Below are 23815 nucleotides of genomic sequence, written 5' to 3' on the forward strand. Positions count from 1 at the left end.
GGGTTTTTCCCGTGCATGCATCAACACCCGGATCTTTAACTCTAAAACCACCGTGGAACTAAGTTCGATACGGGGAAATTAAAAAAAAAAGAAAAAAAAAAAACAAAAACAAAAACCAAAAAAAACCCCCTAAGAAATAGGCATCGTGCCGATATTTTTCCTGCCTGGGGCAGAAGTGGAGGCAGTAAAGGAGAGAGGCAAGGCCAAAGTTTGTCCCCCTGGATTATTTTCACACAGATTTCGTTAATCGCAAGGAAATAAAAAGCTCCACCGCGTGCAGAACACAGTTTTAGGTTTGGTTTGGGGTTTTTTTGTCGCTGCGATTTGCTGTGTCCCATCTGCTTTTTCCGGGAGAAATTGTGTCCTAAATCCATCCTCTCCCTGCCGGCTGTTGGGTCACGCCGGGCTGGGCTCGGTGCGGTTCCTCACCTCTCCGATTTTCGGGATGCGCGTCCCCGCGATTCCCGGCTCCGACAATTCCCGCAGGAAGAGGCTGGATCCAACCACACGCACGGGAAACAATCCACGGGAATTGCTTTTGCACCTTTTTTTCCTGCAAGTAGCAAAGCCAAAACAGGTCCTTGAAATCTTCTCTGATCCTCGTATTGCTGCTTTGCTGCTTGGGCGGGTTTAATCAGTTTAAATTGCATTTTCGCTTTTTGTGACTTTTAAAAAATTTTGTGTTACTTTTTTTTTTTTTTTTTTTAGTAAGGAAAGAACTGCTTTTCTGTAGGGATTCAACGAATCTTTAGGAAATCGTTGCTTTGGGAGAGAAAACCGTCAGGGATTTTGCAAAGGAAGGAAAGATGAGCGTCCCGAACCTGGCACATCTGGATAGGCAGCTGCTTCGAAGAAGGGATATCAAAAGAGACATGGATGTCTTTAATTCTCCTTTCTTTCCCTGTGTGCTGCTAGCCCCGTGTTCATAAGTGTATTTTTATATATACCTGTATTCATACATACTTTTAAATATACGCATTTACATGTTTACATATTATATATTAATTATTAAACATTATAGTTTATATGTTATATGTCTATTCTATATATTTCATAATTTACATATATACAAAAAGAATACCACAGGGCATTATAAATTATTAACAGTAAATTATTTCGTTATGACAGTACATCTATGTTTGCATGTAACACACGTTCCTGTGAATTATACATTAAGTCCCATCTAAACTTAATTTTTGTATCGAATACACACTTTTTATTAATTACATATTTCCCCCCGTGCGCTGAAATTACAAATACGCAGAGAGGTACCGTTGCTGTTTATTTCTTATATATTTCTGTGCCTTTTATTTTATTTTATTTTATTTTATTTTATTTCTAGATGGGGTTATAAATACTTTCATCCCGATATTTGGGGTTATCTCCAACTGCGTTTTCACAGTTTTTGGGGTTTGGGGAGTCCCTGCGCCCCTTGGGTATTCCAGAATAACGTGAAGGCAGAGGATGAGGTGATCCCACATCCCCGGGGATTCATTCCCAACCCTGGAGTACCCCCCAAGTGCTCTCCTCACCCTCCATCCCCCTTCAATAAATCGCTTTTCCCATCCCTTCTTCCTCCTCCACCTTGTCTCTTTTAAACGGAGATTTGAAATTTTAATTCAATATTTTTATTTACAGGTAGCAAAATCCGTTGACATCTCCCCTGCTTCCCACAGACTTAGAGTAGGAACCCCAGATTTCCACGGGAAGCTCCAGAGTGTGGGAAGTGTTAATGGCGCGAGAGTTATTCCCGGGAAACAGGGCAGGGGGACACCCCGATGTCTGGAGAGACTCCAGGGTGAAATGAGCCCCTGGGGAGGGGGGGCTGTGGATGTGGGGCTGAACCCCACATGCGACTGGGACCCCAAATTGCAGAGGGGTGCAGCACCCCCGCTGCACTTCATCCTTAACCTTTAAAGCCATCAGAGCATGGGGGGACAGGAAATGGGCGTCCAGTTAGGGGGGAGCACCCCAAAACTGGCTGAGACAGAGAGGAGACCAGCTGCCACCTACTCACTCTGTAATTTGGGATCACGATTTAGGGCAGAAGCACGGAAAAATCTCCCTTGTGCAATATCGCCAAGGAAAGGGGCTGACTCCAGCGGGATTGGGGGACCGGGGGGTGTCTGTACCCCTCAGAAAATCCCTCTGATTTTTTTTCTGGGAGCCGGGCACGGGCATCCCTGGGGTGCGCAGGCACGCCAGGGTGCCCTGCTGGTGGGGCCATGCCCGAAGGGCTGGTTTGACTTTATTCTTTTATTTTATCCCTTTTTTATTGTATTTCCCCCCCTCTTCTCCACAGCCACGAAACCTGGCGCCCGGCTGATGGTGCAACAGATACCGGCCACCCCCTCACCCCCTCCCCTCCCATCGCCGCCCACTTCCACGTGACGTGGGCAAACCAGTCAGCGAGTGGGACTGGGCAGCCTGGCCATACTGGGGAGACAGGAGGGGGGCAGCGCTGCCCCTAATCCCCCCCAAAGAAGCAGGAGCCGGGCATCTCTGAGCCCTCTTCCTTCCCCACAGCGAGGGGGGGGTTCCTGCCCCACGGCCTCGCCCCACTCCACCCCCGTGCCCCTCCAGCACTGAAGGTGGGTAGCGCTTCTCTGTCCCCTCGCTCCTCTTCCTCGCTGTCACGCCGGGACCCCCGAGAGACCCTTTCTAGAGGCCTCCCCAAAAACTTCCTCCTCTTATCTCTGCGGGCTTAAAAAGTAACTCGATTTCCCCCTTTTTTTAGTTAGCTTTTTTATTATCACCACTACTATTTGTAGGGTAAGAGGGGAACTCGCTCCTTGTTCCCGCCCTGTGAATCCTGCTCCTCTTTAGGGAATCCTGTGGAAACGCTCCGTCCTAGGCCGGTTACACGCCAGCCATTCCCGGGGGTCTGGGGGACACAAGACCTCCCTTAAAGCCCCTTCCCGGCTCGCTTCCATCCTTACCCCTTCCTTCCCAGCGCTGCCTCCGGCTCCTCTCCCTTTCCTCGGCCGCCTACCAGTCTCCCGCTGTCCTCCCAGGGTATCAGTCCTTATCTGCTGGTTATCTCTTCTGCTGCTAAATTCAGCCCAGCGGAGGGGTTCAGCCGGGGGAATCTGTTGGTTAAACCTAGAGCAGTACCAAGAGTGAACTCTCCGGCCGTAATTCCCCCCCAGCGCCCTATCCAGCTCTTCTGCCGGTGTGAAGTGGCTTCCATGGAATCCTATAATTCCAGAATGGTTTGGCTTAGAAAATACCTAAAGGCTCATCCAGTTCCGACACCCCTGCCCTGGGGAGGGACACCTTCCCACCAGACCAGGTTGTTCCAAGCACTGTCCAAGAGGCTCTCTCCATGATTTGCAGAGGAACCAGGACCTCAGCTCACCTCACCCCTTTCCCAGATCCTCCCTGGGAAAGGGGTTTCACCCTGACCCCTTTCCACAAGTGGGTTTTGGGGTCTTGCCATTGCAAGCCACGCACAAGGCCCCAGTGGCATCCCAAGGCCCAAATCCTCTCCAAATTCCCACAAAATCCCCTAAATTCGAAACCAACCTAACATGAGGCAAAGCATGCCTTTCCCTCACCCTGTCCCACGACTCTGGGACATTCCTCCCTATCCAGACCTACAGCATTCCCAGTACCCAACGGGTCACCCCACTGTGCTTCCAGCTTCTCCCAGTTCCCCACACGGCAAAAACGGGGGAGAGGGATAAAAAGCACCAGGGAGAGGGAGTTTTGGGGGCGCTGTTTGGGGTCTGCTCCTCACTTTGGGCAGCACTAATGGGACTGCAGTGGGTTATGTCCCCCTGCCCTCTCCTTTAAGCCCCCTCGGTCATGCGTGGCCGGGGTTTAGAGGGTGCGGACACGCTTGGGGCAGGCGCGGGGTGGGAGGGTCGAGCCATCCTTCCTCCTTTCCCTCTTTCCCCCCCTACTTTTCCCTAATTTACCCCCCCCCCACCCCAGCCCTCCTCAGCCGCCTCCCGCCGCCCACATCAAACGCCGGCCCCGGGGGCCATTAGCAACTTAAAGCACCGATCGTACCTGCGGGACAAAGGTTTTTGCTCCGGGCCAGAGGAGAGAGCATCGCTGTCTCTCACCTTCCCGGCTGTGTCCCCCTTTCTTTCACCTCCCCCCTTCTCTAACCTCCTTATCTCCCCGCCCGGGGGGGTCCCGGCCCGGCCGCCGCCGCATCCCGCATCCCGGCAGCATCTCCCCCTGCTCCCCCGGGGGTGTTGGAAGGGGCGGGCGGGGGGGAGGAGGAGGAGACTGACCGAGGGTTTTAAACAGCCCAACCTCATGGTGGAGGGCGGGGGGGAGGGGGGGGGCGGGAGGTGATGGATGGAGCCCGGTGGGAGCAGCTAAATCCAGGCGGGAGCTAAATTTCCCCTCCGGAGGGACCTGGACTTCTTGCTTGGGGTCTGCAAGAGGCGGCGGGACCTGCTGAAGGTGGGGAAGGTGGGCGGTGGGGAAGGGGGGAGGGGGTCGGAGGAAAATCGCATCGCTGGTGGTGTTTTGGTTTTGGCTGGAAGGCTGCGCCCACGCGAGACCGCTCCGGGGAAAAGTGGAGCCGAGGGTCTTCCACGCGCTCCCCATCGCTCTGGATCGCGGCCGGGGAGCCGGCTGGGCTGTGGGGAGGCCCCGCACGAGATGTACCAGAGCTTAGCCATGGCAGCCAACCCTGGCCCTCCGGCGTACGAGGGGGCAGGTGGCTTCATGCACAGCGCGGCCGCAGCGTCCCCGGTCTATGTGCCCACCACGAGGGTCACCTCCATGCTCCCCAGCCTGCCCTACCTGCAGAGCAGCGGCTCTTCCCAGCAAGGCAGCCCCGTCTCCAGCCACTCCATCTGGACTCAGCCCGGAGCCGAAAGCGCCGCTTACAACCCTGGATCTTCTCACCCTCCCGTGTCACCCCGGTTCTCCTTCTCCACCAGCACCCCCATCCCGGCCACCTCTTCCCGGGAAGCGGCGGCGGCTTACAGCAGCTCCTTGAACCTTTCTGCTAACGGGAGGGAGCAGTACAGCAGGGGCTTCGGCAGCTCCTATTCCAGCCCCTACCCGGCCTACATGAGCCCCGAAATGGCCACGACCTGGACTTCCTCGCCCTTTGACAGCCCCATGCTGCACAACCTGCAGAGCCGAGGGACGCCCGCGGCCGCCCGCCACGCCAACATCGGTGAGCACGGGGCTGGGAGATGGGAGGGGAGGTTTCACCCCGTTACCCCCCAGATTTTGGGGCACGCACCCCTCTGTGCGTAGGCACAACGGGCATGTAGTGGTTTTGGTTTTTGGAGGGAGGTTTTTGGAGCGTTGGTGTTTGCGCTGAGTGGCCTCTCTGTCTGGAAAACATTGGGGTCCTTATTCTTACTTATTCTGCAAAGTCACCATTCCAGAACAGCCTCAAAGGCCACGGTTTCCAAAAAGTAAATGAAATTTAGGGCAGACCCAGAGCGGCAAGGAGTGATGAGCCGAGCTCTGGAGAGAGGGCCTGCTGGTTCCCGAATAGCTCAGAGGGGATTTAGGGGCTCTGATGGGGTGACTGTGGGGTGCAGGAACACGATGTTCCATGGACACACAGGCGGCCCCTTCCTGAGCTGGCCTTAGGTGCAAAACTGGGAGCATTAAGAAATCAAACTTGGGTTCATGAATTCCAAAGCTTTCTTTCAGGCAGTTTCCGTTCTGGTCTTCTAAAAATTCTTTTGGAAAGGTCATTTGGGCTACAAAAAGGGAGAGCAAAGAGAAATTTAGAGCTAAGGTGGGAGAGATGATGGAGAAGGATTAAAAAGAAATGCATCCACATTTATAATGGTGTTTTTTGGGGAACTCAAGCACATCTGAACAACGAGTCTCCTTACCCCAAAAACCTCACCCTGATCTCTTGTGCTCAGAGCCTTTAATTTAATTAAATTCTTCTGGTTCCTACAATGAAGAATTGGTCCAAATGGCTTAAAATACTGCTTTTATATTTCATGGGGTGGAAGGGGGATAAAAGGAGAGAGAAATGCAGGCACATCTTTGCATTGTGGTTTCAGAAACCCTTTTTTCCTTCCCGTCTCCTCTCCATGAAGGTATTTCTGTCCGCTTTGGGTCGGGGTTAACAAAGAAAACACCTCAAATTTGTCTTCAGATCTATTTTACGATTGTGTTCTCTGACCCGAATTTTGGAGAGTGATTTTTCCATCGTGTCCAGCAGGATTTGCGTTGTCTTTAGCATTATTTTAAGATGTTAAAAGAAGGAAAGCTGGGCGCCAGTGAAGGCTTGGCCTTGCCAACATCTTGTGCTTTTCTTTGCGTGCTAGAAAATTTCTCAAAATGAAGAACAGATTAAGGATAAAATTTTAGCCAATCAGGCAATGTTTTCTTGGAAGCCATGAGAAGGTAGATCATAGAGGAAAAAAATCAGGATGAATTAAACAATCAAATATTAATTGAATATCAGTATGCACTTATGAATATTTGTATTTTACCATGGTGCCATCTCTTTTGGAAAAAAAATCACCTTTTTGCGGTGGTTTCAGAAGGGTTCTTAATAATAAAAAACCCAAAATAATGCAAATTAAGAACTGCAGTTGCAGAAACACCCAAACACCCATCAGCTTTTAAATTGCTAGGGGCTGAGCGTGGGGATTTGGGAGTTTTGAGCCGGGTGGTTTGTGCTGCAGCCCCGCATTTTGATGGCAAAAAAAAAAAAAAAAAAAAAAAAAGAGTTTAAAATAGCACTGGAAAGAAGGAATGAGTTGAGCCAGTGCAGAAAATGGTTTTTAATGAAGGAGGAAAGAGCCCCCACTCCTCTTCACGGCCAGGTCCTGACTCGAGTGCCGGATTCTCGGCAGCGCGGCCGAATCCGCGGGATTCATTAGCACGGGGCTAATTACGCCTCTGCCTTGGATATGGAAAAACGTTCGAATTTTAAAACAAAAGTGCTTGGGTTTTGGTTTAAAACAAGACAATACAAAACAAAAAAACCCCATGCCTGAGAGCTGGTGAGTTTTAGATGGAGTTTTGGAAGGCAGCTCCTCCGGGAAGTGGTTTTCGGTCCAGACCTGCCCCGTTCCCACTTCTCCCTGAGCCGGGACCGCTGCCGGGTCTCTCCTTGAAGCCGAGCGATGCTTTGGGCATCGAGGGGGTTAAGAAAAGCACGTAGAAGCTGTCTGTGGGATTATGAGCTGGGAAAGGGTTTTGTTTTTTAATGCTTTTTAGGGTAGAAAAACCTAAAAAACTGAAGGCACTGAAAGATGTAGTAGGGGAGACACCGTTGTGGATTATTGCCATCACAGACTTTAATTCCACTTTAATTCCACATCCGAGCCTGGTCAGCACCTAAGAAATCCCTGGAACGGTAGAGTTGACTCTTTCTTTGCCTTTTCTTAGGGCTAAAAGTAGTTTTATTCTCTGCACAGCAAGGAATCTCAAGGTGGAAACGCAATCCTTTTAAATGTGTGAGTGGTATTTGCAGGGCTCTCATTTTCTTTTCCCAGAGAAAAAAACACCACCTTCGTGTAGAGCTAAATGCAGAGCACCCTTGGGGCCATTAAAATTTTAATTAATATAATTTTTTAAAAATACAGATCAAGTATCAGCAGCTACATCTGAATATGCAGACATGAATACAGTTTATACAATTGGGCATGACGTTTTCCTCCCTGTTTTATATAAATATATCCCTGTAGCAATAAAGCAACACACAGTGAGAAGAAGATTAGTGAAAATGTATTTGAAGAAAATAACACTAAAAGAAATACAAATCTTCTTGTTTTTCTCTAAATTGATGAATTTTTGCTTGGTATAAGGCACTGGGAGGGATGGGTAAAACGCACGGCCCCGTTTGGAAAACTTTCCCTGGTGTGAGTTCAAAATGCCAAATTTGGCCTTTTCGGGGTAAGTTTGGTGACTGATTTAATTGCCCTGAAGAGCAGGATCAGACCCTGTGGTCGAGGCAGTGAACTTGCCCCAGGCATTGCCTGGGATGGAGTTACTGTGAATTCCCGACTTAATGAGGCATGGAAAGGACCAGCTGCAGAATCGCCTCTCAAAAGAGTTCCCCGACAGCACCAAAAATCTCTTGAAACCGCTCCCAAAATTACCCTGGATGGGCAGATTGGCTCTTGCCTCTTCCACAGGCAGAGGGGAGCGGGGATGGAGCGCGGAACGGGGTCCGAGCGCATCCATCCCGCAGCTCCGCGCTGCCTCCTGGATCTTTCCAGGCTGGGCAATGAGCCTCCGATCCCAGATTGCCACCCCCTTTTATTTGGCTCGCTGCGGGAACTTTACTTTTGCTGTGGCATCGAGGAGGTATTGCTGTGGTTGAGGATAAATCTGGGCTGGGGGCATTCCTGGTGGGTGCTTTTTGGGTATTTTGGGGTGTTTTTTGTTTTTTGTTGTTTTTTTTTTTTTTCCTAAATCGAAGTCAGGGCTCCTCAAACAAGCGCTGCTGGAACACAGCAGCAGCATCTGGGAAGATCAAAGCCTGGAGCAGACACTGGGTTGGAAAATGTCCTTTCTGCTGCTGGTGGGGGAGAGATTGAGAACCAGATCTTAAGCTTTCCCACAGGGATGCTAAGAGATTTGCCCTGTCGCATCCCGGGGCTGACATTTCCAGTGATTCATTGGCATTTGTTACAACCCTCTGCCCTACAAGCAGCCCCTGACCTTCCCCACGCACCAAAGCACAAGGTGGCTGGTCCCTTGTGGGGTGGCAGGCGATGAGGGGTGCCCAGAATTGTCCTGTCCTTGATCCTGGAGGGATGGGACCTCAGGACGCAGGGATGGGGCCATAGGACAGAGGGATGTGAGCGTAGGATGGCAGAAAAGTCTGTGGGACAGCGAGAAGGGGATGTGGGACAGCGGGATGGGGCTTGGGACATCGGGATGGGGCTGTGGGACATCGGGATGGGCTGTAGGACATCGGGATGGGACTGTGGGACAGCGGGATGGGGCTTGGGACATCGGGATGGGCTGTAGGACATCGGGATGGGCTGTAGGACATCGGGATGGGCTGTAGGACATCGGGATGGGGCTGTGGGACAGCGGGATGGGGCTTGGGACATCGGGATGGGCTGTAGGACATCGGGATGGGCTGTAGGGCATCGGGATGGGGCTTGGGACATCGGGATGGGGCTTGGGACATCTTGATGGGGCTGTTGGACGTGTCTGCCTTTTCCTCCATCCCCCGTTTCGCAAGCGGCTGCATTTCTCACCCCAGCCCCGCCGGCGGGGAAGGTTCTCCCAGGGCTTTGTTCCCCCCCTCTGGGTTTGAATTCACCTTCTGCTCTCCCTCCTAATTTAATTGTCACCCGCCGGTCTGGGATTTGGGATGAAACCCACAGAAATCAGGGTTTCTAATCTCCGAGCAAGATCAAGCTTGGATATACAAGAGTTTATTCCCCCCTCCAAGCCCCCAAGCAGTAGAATTTAAATTGCAAATAAATCAATGGTAATAATAAAAATAACACCATCGCGGGCACTCTGTCACCCCTATTAATAATTCAATTCTTTACTTAAAAATTGCACTTTTGTGAGCAATTTTTGTGTTACCAAGTGCAGCTTATTTTGCACAGAACAGCCATGGGGTACTATATAAAATAAGTGTTCACAAATTTTTGTAGAGCAGTAAAATTAAGGCTGTGGATGATGGTGCTTAATCTAAGACTTTATTAAACTAGGATTAATTATTTTTCACCCATCCATGTGCATTTCTTTATCCCTGTAACAATAACAGATTTTTTTTTATGAGACAACTTATATTTTACACTCTACATATTATTTTTTGCCAGAAATTTTAAAGGAAAGAGGTGAAATTCTTGGACATAGATGAGGGTTTATCAGGCAGAGTATTCCAAAGGAAACTAGGCCCAATCCTAACACTTCTGTGCTCTTCTGATGATGGGAAAACCTCGGATTGGCCAGCAGAAAGGGGCTCCCCAAAAATGCTTCTGCCAAATGCAGAGGGGTATTTTGAATGGGCAAACCATTTTTCTCTGAAAATTTAAGGGTGCATGGAAAAAAACACCAACAAAGCACCAAACAGCAAATAAAATTCCAAACTGGGTGAAAAAGTGGCATTTTATGTGCCTGAAGGTTGGCAGCCTGTTGTTTCTGAGGGAAGATATTAAAATAAAGGTGAAATTTTAAGGAAAATTAAATTTAAAAAAATGATTGTGCTGTCCCGAACCCTTCAGAAGTTTTGTTTCTCATTGGTGCAGGGCTCTGGACTGAAACTTTTGCTTCTTGAGCCCTGTGGAGCTTTGCAAGCATATGGAAAAAAAGGAATGCAAATATATCAACTTCGAGAGGTTTTACTCCCAAATCTGCACACCAGCCTGTTGCGTCCTTCCCTCTCTGTAATTTCTTTATTGAAAAGGAGGTGCAGAAATGGGATTTTTGGGGATCTCTCCCTGCTCGGTGATGGTCCTAGGGATTCACGGGGAAGAAGAAGCCAAAATCTTGGTTTCTTCAATGCTTTTGCAACCAAACTATAAAAAACAAAGAGTCTGCTTCTCCTTTGGGGCTCATTGTGGCTGCAAAACCAGGTGGGGATCTACCTCATGAGCTAGAGAAGCAAGTTTTGCTGATGCTGGAAGGGAAAGGCAGAAATGCAGATTTTTGCTGCACCAGCCGCACGTTTCAGGGACGAGGGATCCCAAAAAATGTCATTATGCTGCCCAAACACTTCAGTTGTAATGGCCAGGTTGGGTTGTTACAGGTCTGAATTGCTTTGGAGTGGGGAATGTGTGATATTATGCCTGCAGGATTGCAAAAAGGGAGATGGGAATATCTGGAAATGCCAAATATTCACCTTGTCGGCGGGTCAGAATCCGCGCTGCCGTCTGGCAGGAAGGTGTAAATTCGCGTTTGGTGTGTGAGTGTGAAACGCTGCTTAAATAACCAGGGAAATAGGTGAGAATTTCCTCTGACCTCTGAAATTAACCCAAATTATAGAAGCAAATTTCATTATAAGGTCGGATTGAGGGTTTTTTTTTTTAAAAAAAACAAACTGGTCTTTCCCCTTCATGGGACAGAATTCTTGCAGCTGTCTATGATCACATCCCACATTATGGCAAAATATGAAAACTTCTCCTGCCTTTCCAAGGCTTCCCCACATCATGGGTCACGGTGACCGGGCCCGAGCTGTAAATACATCTGTAATGACAAATTAAACCAAATTATCTGCCAGGCCTGAGCCCTGAGGTCTTCCCACACACGGCTGCTTGAACTTGTGTGACAGCGCTCGAGAATAATTCCAGCACCGTTGGCACGAGTGGCATTAAAGGCCCTTCTGAAAACGCCTGTGGTTTCAAACCTACCCAAAAATGTTAGGCTTTTTCCATTTTTTTCCCCTTTTTTTCCCTTTTTTCCCCTTTTTTTCCTTTTCTCCAGGAGCTCCTTGCTGCGGGGTATGTTGAGTTCGCAGCATTCCCCGCGCTCTTGCACCTTTCTAAACGCTCGCGGCGCTCGGCAGTGATTTCTTTTTCAATACGATAAGCTCGGGCTGGATTTTCTCATCCCCCAAAAAAAGAACTGGCGGGTGCTGGGTGTGCTCCAAAAGAAGAGCCAGGCAGAGATTTTCCAAGTTGGATGCAGATCTGACCCCGTCATCAGCGCTGAAATGTTTCAGCTTTGGGGTTTTGGCAAGACCTGGATTTTAAAGCCAAATTTGGGGCAGCGTCAACTGGAAGTGAAAATAATTTTTTCTTTTCCAAGAAGTGCCCAGTGATTAATTTTTTTTTCAATTATTTGCTTGCACAGAGGGTTTTTTTTTTGCTTAATGAGGTGAATACCTAATTGTAGAATGAAGTCTTTGTTTGTGGGGAGCAAGTTGGGTATTTCCAATCTCTTTTTGCTTTCACTGTCTTTTCAAGGCCAAACCTGCTCAGGTTTGAGGATCAGCCGTCCCCTAAAAAAAACAGAAAAAACAATGACCAAAAAAAAAAAAACAACCTCAAAAATATCCATGTTCCTTGCTCAGAGCTGAAGCCACCCCTGAATTAAAGCACAGGGCACTTCATCGGGAGCTGACGCAGGATCAGGCCCATGCAAATAGATTCCATAGGGAAAACACTCAGCCCACTGCAAATTACATGGGAATTTGCATGTGTTCTCAGCGAGGTGAAACCCCAAAATCCAGTGGGACCTTCCTTTTTTTCTTGAGAAGCAGTGACTTAATTTATATGCTGCAGCATGAAGGAATTCATGATGTTTTTTTAATTATTTTTAGTCACCCCTAAAGCTTGTGAGACCCTTATCGGAGCCAGCTGGGCTCGAACCACTCACACCAGACTTGGGAGAGACTTGGAAATTAATTTTGTTTGTGAAAGAGGAAAAGAAATAACTCCTGGAAAGCCAAAATTTAATAATTTTTCCAGCAGAGGTGGGGTGAGGGCAGCCGGATGAGGGATCCCGCAGGGCTCATCTCCCGTCTCCACCAGGGACTGGTACTGGATTGCTTCTGAATCTGGGATAACAAAATCGCTGCCTGGAAATGCTCCCTCTTAATCCCTGGGAATTAAGTTGGTGTCTGCCGGGGGAGCATTTTGGGAGAGGTCCCGTGGTGGGATGCTGCTCCCCGCTCCTGCTCTCCTTCCCAGAGCTCAGCCCTTTGCTGCTGGACAATGCTTCCAGCACGGTGGATTTACAGGGAGCAGGGATGGGGCTGGGCTCCCATTGCCATCGGGCTCTCCTAAAAAGTTAAAACCCAAATTTGGGGGCAGAGCTGAACCAGGGAGGGAGAAGGAGGCCACACCAGTCCCTCCGAGCAAGATTTTGCCAATTCTTCCTGGCTTTTCCACATGGAGCTCCCTGTGTCCATAATACTTAAACAAATTTCAGGCTGTGCTCTGACCTCGAGGGTATCCTTTGTCTCTGCAAACACCTCCAGACAGTTCAGGAGATATCTCCCTCTTGCTGGATTCCCACTCCTGGCTGTTGCAGCCCTCATGCTTTGGTTCACCTCAATTTTCCTTCAAGCTCCAGCTTCTGGAGTCCTGTTATCATATGTCAGGCTCTGCTCTTTCAGAAAGGGAAAGAACAGCTTTCCTGGACAAGGGAGAGGCTGGAAAACCCTGATTCCTTCATGCTGAAATTTTAGATGAGACAAAAAAAAAAAAAGAAAAAAAACCCCTAATATTTATTATTCAAACTCCTATGACTTTCCAAGCCAGACTCTTGGATTTGCAAGCCAGGGAGCCACTATTATTCAACATCCAGGGCTCACAGTGCTGGAGCTGTAAAAAAAAAAAAAAATCAGTGAGGCCCTGAGCCCCAGACATCAGGACTCCTCCAAATGACGTGTGGTCCCAGATGTCTGAGATTATTTTGGGAAGGGAGTGCTGGCCCCAGGGGCTGCCTGCCTGGGGGAATGGCTGCTGGGAAGGACTCTGGGTTGGGACATGCCTGGGTGGTGTGGAGCATGAGAGGAGCAGCTGGTTTGGGGGCAGGAGGTCTCTTCCTCACTCTCTCCTGGGCTGGGATGATGCTCTGGATCCTGGGTATGACTTTTCCCATGTTTCAGCTCTTCATGATTGCCCTGGGACAGATGAGTGATGCTGTAATTTATCCTGCCCCTCTGGACATGAAAATCTGGGTTTAGGGGTCCTTTCACTTCCCAAAATAAGTATGGCTACAAGCAGAAGGGTGAAATCCCCCTTGCATCCCGTTCCCTTTGCCTCGAGCCAGGGAAGGGTCTCACTGCTGCCTTCTCTCCCTGAGCACTTCTCTTCCCAAACCCACATCCCAGTCAGTCTTTGGCACCTCCCTCCACACAAATCAATAACAACGGGTGAGCAGGTTAATTATAATCACAGAATAAACGCCGCGGTCTCAAAGTTCACCCAACTTCAGCAGCGTTTCAAAACGAGCGGACGGCGCCAAGAAACTTTCATTGATTCCTCTGGGGCAGGTGTGGGAGTTTGAACCTGTCCCCAGGCTGATCTTGATTCGAGGCTACTCAATTTTCCTCCTTATCTTGACTTTCGCCTATCTTATAATGCCTGTTATTTTAGATAAAAAGTCCAATCAATTGAGTTAGAAAAACTGCAAGTTATATGTGGCCCTGATAAGTTCAGTACCTGCCGTTTTATTGGCCTGGGCTGCGAAGTGACCTTTGCAGATGCTTTATCATCCCCTCCTCCCGCCCCGCTCGGGGGCTGAGTTGACTTAACATCCAGAATAACTAATAAAAGAGGAAAAGAGAAGGGCCAGGGGTTAGACAAACTCACTGTCCCCTCTAACGTGATGAGCCCTAGTAAACACCTTTTTGTTTGTCCCTGGCTGGAGTCCCGCTGGGAGGCCGGGATCTGGCCTGGCTTGTGCTGGTGCAGCTCCTCTGAGGGGGATTTATCAATGGAGCAGCTCCACACTGGAGGCAGAGCCCATGTCTAAATCAGTGAAATTAGAACAAAACCGGGACAGGGGTTTGGATATGTCATTATTGGTTGGTGCTGTCATGCCCAGGGAGGGATTGGACATGTGGGGCAGTCCTACATATTCTATATATTCCTACACATGGTATAGACCTGTTTTATATGTATAAAGGTTTAGAATATCATATGTGTTTTACACATATAATGTTTAAAATATATATATTTGTGCATTTGTGCACACATATATATGCACACAACATTCTGTATAACTAAGTTCTATATGGTCACAGAATAATAATAATTTTAATAGCAAATCCAGAAAGAATTTATTAGAGATGATTCCTAACTTGCTACAATGGCATTCTCAAGGACATCCCAGGCATCCCTGTCTGTGGTAGAGGGTCTGGAACTAAATGATGTTTAAGATCTTTCCAACCAGGAAAACTGTTTTGTGATTCTAGGACATACTATGTGCATATATACAAATATATATGTTTATATATATGTATACCACATGCCCACAAATATAATAACAATAATACAGTTGAATTCTTTTATTCCTACAGGAAAGATTTTGCCCATTTGCTGCAGATAAATGTCTGTCCTTCTGATGTGGGAAAAAAAAAAAACCAAACCCCAAACTTGGAGTTCCTGGAGTTGTAGGACTGTAGAAATGCATGTTTTAAGATTCCTAGCAGGACAATCAATTCAGTAGTGGCTGAGGGCATGTGGATGAGGCTTTGGAATGCCCAAGGATGGTCATTCTCCCATCTCCTGATGAAAACCCAACAGACCATAATCCTCAGTCACCATCTTGGGATGTGTCCTGTGCAGAGGCAGGAGCTGGACTCAATGCTCCTCATGGATCCCTTCTAGCTCGGGATATCCTGTGATTCTGTGATAATTGTTAGCCCCTGGCATGGTCCAAGCACAGACCATCTCAGCCTGAGCCCAGCAGCTCCTGGTGCAGCTCCTGAGAAGAAGTTTGGATGTGATTGTGGTCTCAGAACATTTGAACTCTGCTGGCTGGGCTTAGGGTCAGGCTTCACCACCCAGCCAGTAGCTGGCCCTGGCTCACAGGTTACCCCGTAGCCATAAGGCCAATTCCCATGGCTCAGGCACGGAGCAGCAGCTTGGCAGGACTCCACAGCACACCTGCTTGTGATCCCCTGTGGGGCACCAAGAATGGCTGCACATGATCCATTACCTGAGTCCCCAACTCAGAAATAGCTGCCCAGGAGGGATCATGGCACTGTAAATCCCAAGCTTTTCTGATCTTCTTCATTTTTTCACCCACTGTCCCTTCCCTGAGGCTGTCAAAGAAGAGTCTCTTGATGGGCACATCCACTTGGAGACGGGCCAGCTTTCAAGGAGGGCAAGGCTGTGGCTCTTTTTTCTTTGTCAAAAGAGACAAAGACCATTTCCAGGTGCCTCCTGCCAAGCAGACCCCAGGCTGTGGCTGACCCCATCTTGCCCATTCCCTGGGCTCTCCACGCTAATCTGAGATTTGTTAAAAAATATTTGGACAGTCGATAAGCAGAGGAATCTTCTGTTTATCAGAGGAGCCTCAGATATTTACAAGTGTAAGAACTGCAAGGAGGAGTAAGGAAGGGGAGGGTCACCTTGGTGGGTGGGAGTTCACTCAGGCACAACTTGACAGTCAGCAGAAGCTGCTGTTGGACACCAGGTCGGTCTCAAAGAGGTGGCCAAGAGGCTCCCACCAAAAGACCCTCAGGGATGTCTGCATTCCTGTCGCCTTCAGAGCAGGCTGTGCACCTCTGGGATGTGGGACGTGGTCCTTCAGTGTGTGTGTGGACTGTCTCTCCACTCAGCTCTGGGACAACCATGGGGCTGGATGGTTTGGGCTCTGGTGGTTTTTGTGTGCTGGAGAGCCGTCAGTGCTTTTCCAAGCTACCAGGTTGGCCATTTCCCCAGCTCCTGCCCCTTCCCAAAGTACTGTTTAGAGCTGATTTAGAGGAATCCATCTTGTTTCCACCCACCCTTCTTCCATCCATTTCTTATCTCCAGCTGTGGCTTTTGAAAGTTGTCCTCGTGGTCCCCTCCAGTGTCACTCCTTGCCATGGGGAAAGGACAGTGTCACAACAAGATGAAAAGCCTTGCTCAAGGGCATCCTATTGCAGAGCCAAGACTCAGCTCCAAGCCAGGCCCAGAATTTGCCCAACATTCCCATCGTGGCCCTCCTGCACATGATTTCAGCTGGTCCTTTGGCTGCTTCCACCTCCACCGTCCTTCAAAGTGCAGAAAACATATCCACGAAGGAAAAGGAGTATTCCTGGCTGCTGGCAATGGTGTGTGCCACAGACCTTGGCTTGCTGCAGGCAGAGCAGGGAGTGCTGCAGGGGAGGGACACAATGTTCCCTTTGCCTTGATGTGAAACATTTGGCCTGGGAAGGCTTGCACGGGAAATGTCTCGCCGTGGTGTTTTGCGAAGCTGGGGAAAAAGCAGATTTCTTTGCCTTCTGGAAAGCCAAACTGCAGGGTGAATGTTTCCTCAGCAATAAGTAGGGTCTTTATGTTTTCAGAGGGAAAACTGTTTGGCCCAGGCAGTTAACTGGGTACACAGCCATTTTCTCCACCATAGATGTGTCAGATAAACCCTAAAACTTTCTGAGATGGCACCACGCCATTTCTGTGAGGCTGCACAATGATGCTTTTTGCTCCGAACCATGTTTCTGGCTATGTGTGGGGAACTTAACTGGTTCCCCACTCCCTACAGATCCTCAATCACAAGGGGTTGCCTTCTGTTAACCCAGTCCAGGGGAGAGCAGGGAGCCACATTCCCACAGCACCCAGCCCAGTGATGGGCACTGCTCAGTCAGGCACTGTCCTGATCTCTCTGTTTAGATCCCATTAATCTCTAAAACCCTAGGTGAATTGTCCCCAGATTCTGTATGAGAGGAAACAGGAAGAGAAGAGGAAGTAGAAGGGAAAAAGTCAGTGAGCAAAACCTGTTTTTATAGAAACACCCTTGGCTCCCTTAGCTCCATCCTCACTTTCTGATCTCAGCCTGTGTGCCAAGATGGTGATGTCCCCATGGACAAAGGATCCCTGACAGCTTCCCTTTGGCTACAGAGCTCCCCCATGCATAAATTTGGGGTTTTAAAATTTGCCCAGCCACTCCCTGCCCATTCCCCTTTTGTCTCTCCTCTTGTTTTTTTCCTTCTCTGCCACAATCCTGGACCAACCAGCACTTTTAGTTGGGATGTGATCTGACCAGAAACCTCTTGGTGGGTTTTTTCCCTTGAAACTTCAGCTTCTGGAATCATGCAATTCATGGAAACACCTCAACCCATTCCAAAGAAATAGAAGATGCAACTTTCAGCTGCAGCAAAATGCTGTTTTAAAGGACCCCAAAAGGCTTGAAGAATAGGAAGGATTTCTAAGCTGCCATTTTTTTAATGGGAACAATTTTGGTATTTGGGACAGAGTGGGTGGGAATGGTAAATTCTGTTTCCCCTGCCATGCTGTTGTGGCTGTCCCTTGAAGCAGATGAGGGTGTCCTGGGTGGGATTCCAGGGTGTCCATGTCCTTTGCCTCAGCTGCGAGTGCCCCTGAGAGTCCATTTGGGGTTTGTGTATACACAGGATCGTGGCTCTCACCTCTTATCATAACAAATTGTTTTAGGAAACTGCTTCTCTGCTGGGAAAACTGCTCTCAGGCTGTGTTTAGAGCCTCTAAGTGGCCTGGCTGTGTTTGAAGGACAGTTCCTCCTTTACTGAGTTGCTTCATTGGGTTGAGAAGACACTTCTGCAGCAGGAACTGTTGATATCAAATATCTCTCTGGCTGTAAACAAAACTCCAGTGCTATATTAATGGAAGTCTCTTTCCATCCAGAGAGGGTGAGAGCAGGAGGGGGCTGGAGGGAAATAGAAGACAACCTCGTTGTTTCTCATGCAGGAGGGTCTGATCCAAACCAGGGCAAGGAGGGCTCTTTGTTCCCTTCCACAGGATCCTTTGGGAAGAGAAATTCATAACTTGGATGCTGACTCTGAACTGAAGGATTCAAAATCCTTTCTTTTTTTTGTCATCATTCCTTAGGGTCCTGATCCATCAGGCTTATACATTGTCTCCTGTGCAAACAGATTTAATCACAGAATCACAGAAGGATTGGGGTTGGAAAGGACATTAAAGCTTATCCAGTTCCACCCCCTGCCATGGGCAGGGATACCTTCCACTATCCCAGGTTGCTCCAAGCCCCATCCAACCTGGTCTGGACCTCTTCCAGGGATGGGTTCCTAAAGAAAGCCCAAAGGTCTGGACTCAGGAATGGATGTAGTGCCAGGCTGGCAGAGCTGGGGTTTGCAGAGATGGTAGAAAGAAGTCATTTCAAGCCACTCTCCAGGCTCAAGCCTTGGGTTGAGCTGCAAGTGAGTATCTGGTTCTCCTGTTTGGGAAGGCAAAATTCCTCAGACTTTTGGTGAGCCAGAGGTGTTGGAGGTGTGTGCTGGCAGTGCCAGCTCCAATCTGCGTTTCTGATGACCTCAGCATTGTCTGTACAGGCTGATCTCAGTGGATGTGAAGGACCCCTCCCAACTACCAAGTGTCATGAAGGGCCACATCCAAGAATTCTTCTTCCCTACCAGACCCCGTGCCCCACTCAGGAGTCACTCCTGGCACCCTGGGGACTGGATATCCCATTGTGAAAAGTATTTCTGACATGAGTGCACTCAAGGCCTCACCCAAGATTAGCAGGCTGTTGTGCAACACACAAGTGACATTTCCTGCCTTGGGGACCTTGCAGTGCTCATAAACAGTAGATGTGAGGGGGAAAAATCTCATTTTACACAGCAAGTTGATGACCAGGATAGGGATGGGACACAATCCATCCTCTCCACTGGTCATTCAGTGAGATTTCATGATCTGCTTTCATGTGAGAAGCTCCTTCATTGACTAAACACAGTGTTTTATGAAGAATTAAGTAGAAGGCCATCAGGATTAGCCAACACCAGGGACCCAGCCCATAAAAAGGACTGAATGATCCCAAGATACAAGATAAGGGCTTGGCAAAGGCACGTGGGGAAGCTGAACATTCAAAGAGGAAGGTGAGGCCACTCAGCACACATGAGGCGTCCTGCTCAGCCCGATCAGCAAATCCTTTCCTCAACCCTGTCCCAGTGCTGGCTGTACCTGACTTTGGGAGAGGGAGTAAATCTTTCCAGCAGAAAGGCCATTACAGAGGTCACCGGATGGACCCATAAATCTCCATTATCAGGCAGCGGCTCCTGTGCCACGGAACGGAAATTATTGCCCTGAGTGCGACTGGGGGAGCCTTTCCTTCCCCCCTCATTGTTCAGGGCCCTCCGGGAGCCGCTCGGGCCATTTGCTGCCTGAATAAACGTTTCCTTTCCCGGCTGCAAAGTACAAGGAATAAGTGTCAGGGGATCTCATAATGCCAGGATTTAGAGCTCCAGCCCTGAGCCAGAAGCCAAAGAAACACTTTGCTGCTTTTTCCTGGGGAGTCTCCTTAATCCCCATTATTAATAACAGTGACAAATTAAACAATTAGTGCATTTGAAGCCCAGTGACCTCCATGCCAAATTTAGCTCAGCCTGGTGGCAGATCCCAGTTCCTGTGGGCTCTGAGCCCTGGGAACATTTTGGTTTCCTGGGTCCTGAACACCCACCCACAAAAAACTGCACAGGCTTCAGGTCTTCAGGTGACTTGTTCTCATTATTTTGTAGATCTTCAGGGTTCTTCAGAGCAGGGGGGGATATGTAGCCAGAAGGACAGCTCAGAAAGCTCCCCTCGGCAACTTCATCCTGGAGTTCAGTGAGGCTGTGAAATTATGTATATAATTGTATATATACAAAATAACAATTACGTAGATATAATATTTTCTAGAAAGAAATTCAGTCCCTTGTTTCCCACTTCCTTAGGGCCCAAATACCCTTTGTTCAATAAATGACACACACCAAGCCCACACCATCATCTCTAAACCAACTTCCAGCAGTGTTCAAGACACCTCCTGTGCCATCCCAAAGCATTCTTTGAAGCAGGTGAGGCTATCTCTCCTCCAGGTGATATCTCACTCTGTCAGGGCTGCAGGAATATTTTTAATGAGTTTGCACTCTGCGGGTGTCATCTGACTCAGCACTGGGTGGTGCCTGGAGGAGACACACCCATCTGATAGAGGCTGTGATTAGAGACAGCCTCAGTGTCCCCTGGGAACAAAGTCTGTTCCTTCCCTGTCTCAAACACCACTGATTCCTGTTTATGAATGTTCACAAGGATCTTTGCCTGCAGCTGAGAGAGGAAAGTCTCACAAATGTTGTTGCCACAGAAGCAGAAGGGGACTTTTGGAAACTTCAACTAGTGAAAGTTTGGATGGAGCTTGGAGCAACCTGGGATGGTTTAAGGTGTCCCTACCCGTGGCAGGGGGTTGGAATGAGATGGTTTAAGGTCTTTTCCTACCCAAACTATTCCGTGATTCCATGGAAGTCCCTTGAGAGAGATGTTCCAAACCAAATCCCATGGAAACTGGGGGAAAACCCCAAAACTCAACCCAAAGGCACCAAAGAAATAGGGAAGAATATCAGTCAAATGAAGATGGAAAAGAAGAGCAGGTGTCAAGGCAGGTTTGCATTGGTCTTTTGGACGCCAATGAGAAACCAACACTGAAAATAACATGACACTGGAGCTGGGTGTCCCACTCTTGGGAAATAACACTCAACACTTGGCAACAAATTATTTATTGCCAGAAGAGAGGAGACTTACGTTTTTATAAAAGCAGACATATATCCATACTTGACATTGTTTGAGGGACCTTCTTATTCAAGAACTAGTCCAATTCTTAACATTTCCGAGGGACTCTTAGGAATTTTCTCCTTTGATTAAAAATTTTGTATTTTGGCTTCCTGGTGGAAAAATCTCCAAGAAAGACTATATTTTGTAATCAGTCACAGGCACAACTCAAATCACTCAAGTTTTAACTGTTACCTTTTGATTACCTCTCCTGGATTATGTCCACAACTCTGTACTGAATCATTTTCAAAAAAGAAGGCATTTTATACAGGAAAAAAATTACTGTGAAAATACTTTGGCTTTTTCTTTGGAAAATTATAATCAAAAACCTCAACAACTTCTAAGATGAAAAAAAAAAGTGAAATGTTTTCCTTTCTTGAGATTTTTCAAGGAAATGAGTTCTTTCCTGACCAGCTGTTCCAATCCCTTCTCTTTTCAAAGGAAGTTTATTTGATCTAGATTTTGGCTGTGACTCGATTGTCATTTTAAGGGGGAAAGTGAGGGTTATGGTATCACTGAATTCATGCAGACAAAAATTGCCTGGGGGGGATTCCCATCTTTTTGAAACCACCAGAACTGCCCCAGGGTAATGAGATTTTCTTAAACTGCTGGGAAGATACTGGATTCCTGCTTTTCTGGCTCCAGAGCTGCTTAGGTACAATAAATTACTCCTCTCTACCATTTCCCCATGGGCACACAGTGTAATCTCCTGCCATTTTTAGTCAGATTTTCTAGGGAGAATTAGGCTCACGTGAATATTTGTCTCTGTTAACTGGCGCCACTTCATTAATTTTTTTTTTGTCCTTTGGCCGCTTCACGGTTATGCAGTTTCCTGCAGATTTTCCAAAAATAGTCTGGGGAAAAGAGAAAATAAGGCCACGTCTGAACATAACCCTCGGTTGACATCAGAGAATCCACATGGAATTGAGGCACAACTCAGCCAGAAGCCAAATTTTGTTGGTTTGCTCCTTGAGGAGCAATTGTCTTCCAGCAGGAAGCTGAGATTTTTGGGTAAAAAGCAGGTGGACAAGAAAAAAATACAGTGAAGTTCTTGGTTTCTGGAAGGGTTTGTATGGAACGGGGAGGGAGCTGTGTTTTCCAAAGGATGATGCAGTCGAGCTGTGCTGTGCTGACCTTTGAATCTGCTGGGCCTGCCACAGCCAGAGGGACTGGACTGGCCCAGCCCAGAGCAGTTCAGAGAATGACAGAACAGTTTGGGCTGGGAGGGGTCTTGGAGTTCATCTCATTCCACGCCCCTGCCGTGGCAGGGACAGCTTCCACCTTCCCAGGTTGCTCCAAGCCCCTGTTCAGGCCTTGGACACTCCCAGGGATGGAAGAGCCACAGCTTCTCTGGGCAGGCTGTGCCAGGGCTTCACCACTCTCGCAGGGAAGAATTTCTTCCTAAGATCTGACCTAACCCTGCCCTCTGTCAGTTTAAATGCATTCCCCCTTCTCCCATCACTCCATGCCCAGTTGTCCCTCACATCCCAGCTGAGCCCCAGTGCAGGGTGTACCAGGAATGCAGTGTGAGAATGCAGCAAGCCCTGGAGCGTGGCATCAAGCAAATAGAGATTTCCATCAAAAGCTGAGCCTCCAACACACATAAATTCCCAAAAATCCCTGCTAGCTGTCAGCCTGAGCTGGGGTTTGAATCCCAGAACCATGGAATGGTTTCGGTTGGAAGGGACCTTAAAGACCATCCATTTCCAACCCCCTTCCATGGACGGGAATCTTCATGTTGTACATGCGGATTCCTGCAACTCAGGAGATGTTTTCCATGCAGAGAGTGGGGTGAAGGTACAGGAACCTCCCCTTGGCTCCCTGCAGCCATTCCCCCAGGAGAGGGGCTGGGTGAGGAGCATTCCAACGGGGAACAGGGTGCATGGAATGGTTTTCCCTGCCCAGCTGAGATGCAGCTGCCTGATCTCTGGGCAGTTCTGCTCTGTGGGGTTTGTGTTTTTCCATGGTCTCTGCCTTGATTGTAACCAGGGTTGTTCACCTGCCCCGATCTGCTTGCCCTGGCTGTGGCCAATCTCGAAAATTGGATAACATCAGAGCAGAAGGGAAAGGTTTCTATTTCTGTCTCCTGGTATCTGTGTCCCAGCACATCCCTGCAGCCATGACAAGGAAACGAATCCCTCTTCCCAGTAATCCTGGGGGGGTTTCCTTGGGGAAGGAAGAGCTGTTTCTTGCAAAAGATTTCTATAAAATCTGTTCCTTGCAGAAAATTTCTATTAAATCTGAATTCTGATTTCTTGAAATATCCCTCCTGGGCTAAACTGAGAAGCAGAGCAGCAATTCAAGGTACAGCCACCTAATTAACGGAGTCTTTTCCTTTCTCTCCCATCCTGGCAGCAGAATTTTTTGATGATTATTCCGAGGGGCGAGAATGTGTCAACTGTGGGGCCATGTCCACCCCGCTGTGGAGGAGGGACGGCACGGGGCACTACCTCTGCAACGCCTGCGGGCTCTACCACAAGATGAACGGCATCAACCGGCCCCTGTTCAAACCCCAGAGGAGGCTGGTAAGTCAAGATCACACACGCAGGGTGAGGAGGAGGCAAAGAAATCTCGGCCAGCTGGAGATGCCAAGGGTGTTTCAACTCCCATCTGCTCAGCTGAGGTCCAGACTTTCAAAACAAGCCAGATTTTCTCATGCTTGGGATACTCCAAGCCCTTGTACTGCCCAGAGCAGTACTCCAGACACCCAGCCAGGGAGTGGAAGG

At 48.6% G+C, this 23815-nt stretch overlaps 1 protein-coding gene and 1 long non-coding RNA gene across 4 annotated transcripts in view; one reads left to right on the top strand and one right to left on the bottom strand.

The window, feature by feature from the left end:
• Positions 1 to 208: 208 nt before the first annotated feature.
• LOC146767764 (uncharacterized) lies at positions 209 to 4430 on the bottom strand. 2 transcript variants are annotated; one of them, XR_014953527.1, is made up of 3 exons: positions 4015 to 4430; positions 2940 to 3102; positions 209 to 553 (listed from the first exon to the last, which is right to left on the bottom strand). It is a non-coding gene; the product is annotated as an uncharacterized LOC146767764 (long non-coding RNA). The 2 variants fall into 2 exon arrangements; XR_014953526.1 differs by having other exon boundaries at positions 2940 to 3196.
• Positions 4431 to 4468: 38 nt separating this feature from the next.
• The window catches only part of GATA4 (GATA binding protein 4), a 28247-nt gene continuing 8900 nt past the window's right edge, over positions 4469 to 23815 (top strand). Inside the window, exons 1-2 of one of the 2 annotated variants that reach the window (XM_021540519.3) lie at positions 4469 to 5146; positions 23448 to 23614. In XM_021540519.3, coding sequence (XP_021396194.2) covers positions 4621 to 5146; positions 23448 to 23614 — 693 coding nt within the window. In that variant the 5' untranslated portion in view covers positions 4469 to 4620. Of the gene's footprint in view, positions 5147 to 23444; positions 23615 to 23815 lie in introns of both variants that reach the window. The other variant, XM_085574382.1, reaches the window with a different exon arrangement.

Source organism: Lonchura striata, chromosome 3 (assembly GCF_050655825.1).
Source record: "Lonchura striata isolate lonStrDom1 chromosome 3, ASM5065582v1, whole genome shotgun sequence".
Lineage (NCBI taxonomy): Eukaryota > Metazoa > Chordata > Aves > Passeriformes > Estrildidae > Lonchura > Lonchura striata.